Source organism: Coregonus clupeaformis, chromosome 9 (genome assembly GCF_020615455.1).
Source record: "Coregonus clupeaformis isolate EN_2021a chromosome 9, ASM2061545v1, whole genome shotgun sequence".
Lineage (NCBI taxonomy): Eukaryota > Metazoa > Chordata > Actinopteri > Salmoniformes > Salmonidae > Coregonus > Coregonus clupeaformis.
The window spans coordinates 2,182,815-2,190,857 of record NC_059200.1 but is presented as its reverse complement, the minus strand read 5'-3'; the positions used below and the strand labels follow the sequence as shown (position 1 = coordinate 2,190,857).

Sequence of the window (8,043 nt, the reverse complement as noted above, 5' to 3'; positions counted from 1 at the left end):
TACAACATCGTTTTAGAGAATTTGGCAGTACATCCAACCGGCCTCACAACCACAGACCACATGTAACCACGCCAGCCCAGGACCTCCACTTCCGGCATCTTCACCTGCAAGATCATCTAAGACCAGCCAACCGGACAGCTGGGTTTGCACAACTGAAGAATTTCTGCACAAACTGTCCGAAACCATCTCAGGGATGCTCATCTGCTTGCTTGTCGTCCTCACCAGGGTCTTGACCTGACTGCAGTTTGGCGTCGTAACCGACTTCAGTGGGCAAATGCTCACCATCGATGGCCACTGGCATCGTGTGGGCGAGTGGTTTGCTGATGTCAACGTTGTAAACAGAGTGCCCCACGGTGACGGTGGGGTTATGGTACGGGCAGGCATAAGCTACGGACAACGAACACAATTGCATTTCATCGATGGCAATTTGAATGCACAGAGATACCGTGACGAGATCTTGAGGCCCATTGTCGTGCCATTCATCCGCCGCCATCACCTCATGTTTCAGCATGATAATGCACGGCTCAATGTCGCAAGGATCTGTACACAATTCCTGGAAGCTGAAAATGTCCCAGTTCTTCCATGGCCTGCATTCTCACCAGACATGTCACCCATTGAGCACGTTTGGGATGCTCTGGATCGACGTGTATGACAGCGTGTTCCAGTTCCACCCAATATCCAGCAACTTCACACAGCCATTGAAGTGGGACAACATTCCACAGGCCACAATCAACAGCCTGATCAACTCTAAGCGAAGCTGTGTCGCGCTGCATGAGGCAGATGGTGGTCACACCAGATACTGACTGGTTTTCTGACCCACGCCCCTATTTGTTAATTTTTTTAAGGTATTTTGTGACCAACAGATGCATATCTGTATTCCCAGTCATGTGAAATCCATAGATTAGGGCCTAATGAATTTATTTCCATTGACAGATTTCCTTATATGAACTCAGTAAAATCTTTGAAATTGTTGCATGTTGCGTTTATATTTTTGTTCAGTGTACAAACACCAGAGAACACGCAGAAAGATAGTAAATTCATGTTTTGTACTGCGCAAGGAGGTTCCTCGCCATTATAGCTGCCGCACATGAACATTTCCCAGCATCTTTGCCAGAAGTCGTCGTTTCTACGCGATGAAGTAGATGACAGCGCATCACACAACGCGACCAAAACAAAGATCAACACCAGGCATCACTGCTTTGCTTTATCTTGGCCAGGTCGCAGTTGTAAATGAGAACTTGTTCTCAACTGGCTTACCTGGTTAAATAAAGGTGAAATAAAAAAATTTAAATGTAATAAAAATGTCTCACTGAATACAAAATATGTTCTTTAGTGTTTGTAGAACCATCTGTAACTGGATATTGACATTTATAAGATAACTGTTCTCCAGAATCGAGAACGAAGAGAGTATCGCCAATACCAGGTTAGTTGTCAACGTTTTCCATTAGCCAAGCAGTAACCTCTCGTATGGTAGCATTCACATTTTGGCGTTTTTAACAGCAGCCAACGTTGCAGCAGAGTGGAGCTGTGTGCAGATACTGTGTGAGTGCATAGCTTTGCGTCGCGCTCATTATCTGTGGTTGATCCTGCTGCTTGTGGCAACGTCATATCGATGAGTCTCAGTTTAAGTTTTTTAATACAAACAAGATGTACAATACAAAAACACTACATAATTCAAGGTTCCCTGATCATTTCAAAAAACCTTTTTTTTGCTGAGAAAGATAAGTCATCTTAGAAAAATATGGTCAAGAAAACAGACCTATAGCATATTGTATCTTTCATTACCTACAAAACACTGACATCGCATACACACTACAACATACACATTGAAAATAACACTCATATCTAAACGTACAACCCTGCACCCAGTGCTCCCACCACCTGCACGTCTCTGTCTCTGTCTATAATCCGTGGTGGCTGGTGCTGATGATGTCCATGAAGGTGGCTTCTATCCGGTAGCAGAGCTGGACATCCGGGTCGGCGCCACCCAGTTCCTCTGCTGCCCTCTGGGGAAGGCTCAGCTTGGACTGGTCCCTTCCTGGTATCAACACCTCCTGGGGCTTCTCCTTCAGATACTGCAGCCCTGAGGGAGGGAGGGAAGGAGAAAGGGGGAAGGAGAAAGGGGTACAGGAGAGAGAGGAGGGATGGTTAGACTATACTGCTATTGATACACCTTTATAAATGCTCATATCTTGTTCAGTGTTTGGGTCAACTTCGATTCAATTCCTGGCAGTTGAATAGGACATACAGTAAGGTGTCTCATTAGAAGTGCGCAATTCAATTCCTGAATGGACTGAAATTGAGGTGGAATTGACCACATCTCCAATGCAGTTACACTAATGAGTAAATCTATACAAGTGTTCCAAACTATCAATTCAGGTCATGGTCTTTTCCTATAATTAGTTCCAACACTACTGAAAGAAGACATGCTATGGAAACATGGCAACTTGAGTGGAACATTGCAACTAGAATGAGTTCTCTAGTATATTCCAAGGCACACAAAAACACTTATTTCATCACACTAACCCTGATTTTAAAAAAGGCTGATGGCCAAGGGCCAGGCCGCATTGGTTTTATCAATAAATCATTTTTATCAACTTCCACTGCCCTCCAAGACTTTCCTATTCACTTCAGTTTCCTCCTCAATTCATGCACCTTGGTTAGAGAGCGAGTTGCGGCAGTGTTCCCCTTCCCTTTCAACACACACAGACTTACTGGTGATGAGCGGGTCGATGTCCCTGGTCTTGGTGGACACGTCGGAGGCACAGACCTGTCCCACCTGCACCAGCAGGGTCGCCACGTCCTCGTAGAGCGGAGGGAAGGCCTGGCAGAACGCCACCAGGCACGGCAGGGTAGGCATGAAGAAGGAGAAACGCTTGGCACGGGTCAGCACTGAGGGGGAGGGGGAGAGAGAAACATATGAACATCATGTACACCATGAACAGCAAGGAGGCTAGTACAAGCTGTACCTAGACCTAACAGGGGGAAAAGGCTGTTATGAGTGATGACATGCTGCACTAACAGAGACCCACCAGGAGATGGCACTAACATATCGAAGTTAAATCGAAGTTGTACTCCCTCCCAGAGTACAGAGCGAAGGAGACACCGCCAGTAGGACATGATGTAGTAAAGGGAGGAAAAAGAGGGCCACCAATGACAGGGTAGAGAGATGGGGGAGGTAGAGAGGGATGGACAGAGGGAGAGGTATGGATGGATAAAGCGAGAGAAAACTGACCTGTGAGCAGCGTGGCCATGACGCTGACGGCCAGGCGGGCCACGCTGAGGGACTTGGGCAGGGCGTACTGGGTACACAGGTGGGACAGCAGCTGGATGGCAAAGATCTGTAGAGGGAGACGAGAACCATAGTTAATGCCAGTACTTTCCGTCCAGAGAGACAGGTTTGATTAGAAATGTTGCTTAAACAGGCCTGGAAACGAATTGGTGTAAAACACTGACAAAGGCAGAGGGCTAATGTAGCTCAGGTTTGTGGGCTTGGATGCCAGACGAGGACGGAGGGGGGCTCACCTGTTTCTCCAGCTGGGGCTGGGCCAGCAGCTCTGGGATGAAGTCCAGGCAGATATGGATGGAGGGGATGCCAGCCACAGTCAGTGGAAGCAGAGCTTGGGGGTAACCCTGAGATAGAGAGAAAGTGAGAGAAAATGAGAGAAGAAAGGAGACAGAATGGAATGAAAGTAAAAAGAGGAGTGAAACACACAGGGTAAGTAGTAGCTTTGACTGAGCTTCTGTCTTGTGATGTAAACACACAGGGTAGCTAGCCGCAGCAGCAGCTTGTGTGCACAGCATGGATCCAAGTAGGCAGGATTACTGCCACAGAGAGGCAGGATTGTGTTGATGAAGTGAAACATATGGCAGCTTCCTACTACTGGGACTTCTGCAGTCATTCAGGCTGCAGGACATTCATTCCCCTCTCACGACTCATGCACTGATCACTGACAACAGCACTTCTGTGGCACACTTATGACGTTATAGTAGACGGGGAGGACACATTCATAATCTCAGCCTGTAGACGCCATTTTGTTATGTTGTTTGTTATGACTAAATGCTGCCATGACGTGATTATATCTACATGCCACTTTCAGACCTTGGAGCCTTATCAACAAAGGGGCTAGGGGTCCGTTTGGAATTTGGCAAGAACATCTCTTCTACGTAGTAGAACAGTGTTTACCTGGAAGTGCACCAGTTTGGCGATGTTGGGGTCAGCGATGAACATCTGATGCAGCAGACAGCAGATGAGACACTGCACCTCCCTCAGGTCACTGAGTAACCCCCCTTCCGGCTCGCCTTGCCCCTCCGCTCTCCTGGACCCCTCTTCCTGTTTGATGGACCCGGGCGCGGCCCTCATGCTCTGGAGCAGGCTCTCAGCGTCGCCCACAGCCCCTAGGGGCCCCGTCTGCACCTCGGAGGTGGGCAGACACACCTCCAGCAGGATCTGGACTGCAGCACTGTCCTGGAGGCAGAGAGAAGCACAAGACAGACACGTCATGTGGGATTCTATTCTACCTACAACTGAAATGGCTGACATACTATCCACTCTGTGTGTGTGTGTACACGTTTTACTATACTTGTGAGTACCAGAAGTCCTCACAAGAATAGTAAACCAACTAAAATTCAGAGAAGTGAGAACATTTTGCCGGTCCTCACTTGTAAAAAGGCTATTTTTAGGGTAAGGATTATAATTAGGGTTAGGTTTAGAGTTAGGGAAAATAGGATTTTGAATGGGAATCCATTGTTGTATTTATGAGTGGGTGTCTCTCCCTCTGAGTTACCTGAGCGGCCAGCAGTGCGTTCTTCAGCTCCTCTCTGGTGACCTCTGGGGTGTCTGGCTGTCCAGCCTGTCCCAGGCCCAGGTTAGAGATGGTCTGGCTCTGCCGGTCAAAGTCCGCTGTCTCCTTCAGGTGGGAGTTGAGGTAGGCCTTGGAGGCCAGCAGGTAGCCATTCAGCATGTGGAGGACAATGTCCATCAGAGGGGGACACCTGAGGAGGGGACACAAAGATATGTTATTTACTCACATAATGACGTAGGCTTCATTGTGTTTAAACAGGAAATACGTTTGACAAATTCCAAGTGTACAACTGCAAAATAATATATTGGGATTAAAATATCTTGAGCACTTCTCCAGCCCATATTTGATCAAAATGTCTTATCAAATCACATTTTATTTGTCACATGCGGCGAATACAACAGATGTAGACAGTGAAATGCTTACTTACAAGACCTTAACCAACAATGCAGTTTTAAGAAAAATACACCACCAGTTAAAAGTTTGGACACACCTACTCATTTATTTTTACATTGTAGAATAATAGTGAAGACTTCAAAACTATGAAATAACACATGGAATGATGTAGTAACCCAAAAAGTGTTAAACAAATCAAAATATACTTTATATTTGAGATTCTTCAAATAGCCACCCTTTGCCTTGATGACAGCTTTGCACACTCTTGGCATTCTCTCAACTAGCTTCATGAGGTAGTCACCTGGAATGCATTTCATTTAACAGGTGTGCCTTCTTAAAAGTTAATTTGTGGAATTTCTTTCCTTCTTAATGCATTTGAGCCAATCAGTTGTGTTGTGACAAGGTAGGGGGGGTATACAGAAGATAGCCCTACTTGGTAAAAGACCAAGTCCATATTATGGCAAGAACAGCTCAAATAAGCAAAGAGAAACAACAAGGTCAGTCAATACGGAGCATTTCAAGAACTTTGAACGTTTCTTCAAGTGCAGTCGCAAAAACCATCAAGCGCTATGATGAAACTGGCTCTCATGAGGACCGCCACAGGAAAGGAAGACCCAGAGTTACCTCTGCTGCAGAGGACAAGTTCATTAGCGTTACCAGCCTCAGAAATTGCAGCCCAAATAAATGGATTCACAGAGTTGAAGTAACAGACACATCTCAACATTAACTGTTCAGAGGAGACTGTGTGAATCAGGCCTCCATGGTTGAATTGCTGCAAAGAAACCACTACTAAAAGGACACCAATAAAAAGAAGAGACTTGCTTGGGCCAAGAAACACGAGCAACGGACATTAGACCGGTGGAAATGTGTCCTTTGGTCTGGAGTCCAAATTGGAGATCTTTGGTTCCAACCGCCGTGTCTTTGTGAGACGCGGTGTGGGTGAACGGATGATCTCTGCATGTGTAGTTCCCACCGTAAAGCATGGAGGAGGTGGTGTTATGGTGTGGGGGTGCTTTGCTGGTCACACTGTGTGATGTATTTAGAATTCAAGGCACACTTAACCAGCATGGCTACCACAGCATTCTGCAGTGATACGCCATCCCATCTGGTTTGGGCTGAGTGGGACTTTCATTTGTTTTTCAACTGGACAATGACCCAACACACCTCCAGGCGGTGTAAGGGCTATTTTACCACGAAGGAGAGTGATGGAGTGCAGCATCCGATGACCTCGCCTCAACAATCCCTCGACCTCAACCCAATTGAGATGGTTTGGGATGAGTCGGACCGCAGAGTGAAGGAAAAGCAGCCAACAAGTGCTCAGCATATGTGGGAACTCCTTCAAAACTGTTGGAAAAGCATTCCAGGTGAAGCTGGTTGAGAGAATGCCAAGAGTGTGCAAAGCTGTCATCAAGGCAAAGGGTGGCTATTTGAAGAATCTCAAATATAAAATACATTTTGATTTGTTTAACACTTTTTTGGTTACTACATGATTCCATATGTGTTATTTCATAGTTTTGATGTCTTCACTATTATTCTACAATGTAGAAAATAGTAAAAATAAAGAAAAACCCTGGAAAGAGTAGGTGTGTCCAAACTTTTGACTGGTACTGTAAGTGTTTAGTAAAAAAAAGATAAGAAAAAAATGAAAAACAATAATTAAAGAGCAGCAGTAAAATAACAGTAGCGAGGCTAAATACAGGGTGTACCGGTACAGAGTCAATGTAGAGTTAAAGTGACTATGCATAGATAATAAACAGAGTACCAGCAGCGTAAAATAGGGGGTGGGGGGGGGCACAATGCAAATAGACAATTTTTAGGGCCTTCCTCTGACACCATCTGGTATAGAGGTCCTGGATGGCAGGAAGCTTGGCCCAAGTGACGTACTGGGCCGTACGCACTACCCTCTGTATTGCCTTGCGGTCGGAGACCGAGCAGTTGCCATACCAGGCAGTGATGCATCCATTCAGGATGCTATCGATGGTGCAGCTGTACAACATTTTGAGGATCTGAGGACCCATGGCAAATTTTTTCAGTCTCTTGAGGAGGGAATAGGCTTTGTCGTGCTTTCTTCATGACTGTCTTGGTGTGTTTGGACCATGATAGTTTGTTGGTGATGTGGACACCAAGGAACTTGAAGCTTTCAACCTGCTCCACTACAGCCCCGTCGATGAGAATGGGGGCGTGCTCGGTCATCTTTTTTCCCCCTGTATTCCACAATCATCTCCTTTGTCTTGATCACGTTGAGGGTGAGGTTGTTATCCTGGCACCACACGGCCAGGTCTCTGACCTCCTCCCTATAGGTTGTCTCATCGTTGTCGATGATCAGGCCTACCACTGTTGTGTTGTCGGCAAACTTAATGATGGTGTTGGAGACGTGCCTGGCCATGCAGTCATGGATGAACAGGGAGTACAGGAGGGGACTGAGCACGCACCCCTGAGGGGCCCACGTGTTGAGGATCAGCGTGGCAGATGTGTTGTTACCTACCCTTACAGGTGTCTTACACAGTAAACCTGTGTGTCTCTGCACACTGGTGTACTCTGCACATTCCAGCTACAGACAGTTGGCAATCTGTTTTCCTGACCCTTGAAACTTGTTTCAGACCGTAAGCAAAGCAAAAGGTGCAACAGTAAAGATAACCATGTGCTGTAGCCTACCTGTAGACCCTCTGGTCACAGCGCAGCACGATGAGGGGGTCCACCATCAGGTCATTCTGAATATACCTCGGCTGCCTCAGCATCTTTACTGAGGGCTGCAGCGCATTCACCGTCATCACCCACAGCCTGAAGTAACACATGGAGGAAAGAGAGCAGGGCCATGCTCAGTGGGGAGAAAACGTTTTTAGAC

At 46.5% G+C, this 8,043-nt stretch overlaps 1 protein-coding gene across 2 annotated transcripts in view; it reads right to left on the bottom strand.

Annotated features, from left to right (window-relative positions):
- Positions 1–1,617: 1,617 nt before the first annotated feature.
- ints2 (integrator complex subunit 2) overlaps positions 1,618–8,043 on the bottom strand; it is a 30,022-nt gene continuing 23,596 nt past the window's right edge. For both annotated transcript variants that reach the window (XM_041885652.2, XM_045222450.1), the window contains exons 19-25: positions 7,854–7,979; positions 4,788–4,995; positions 4,187–4,468; positions 3,526–3,633; positions 3,236–3,341; positions 2,716–2,892; positions 1,618–2,083 (exon numbers count right to left, since the gene is read on the bottom strand). In XM_041885652.2, coding sequence (XP_041741586.1) covers positions 1,902–2,083; positions 2,716–2,892; positions 3,236–3,341; positions 3,526–3,633; positions 4,187–4,468; positions 4,788–4,995; positions 7,854–7,979 — 1,189 coding nt within the window. In that variant the 3' untranslated portion in view covers positions 1,618–1,901. The remainder of the gene's footprint in view (positions 2,084–2,715; positions 2,893–3,235; positions 3,342–3,525; positions 3,634–4,186; positions 4,469–4,787; positions 4,996–7,853; positions 7,980–8,043) is intronic.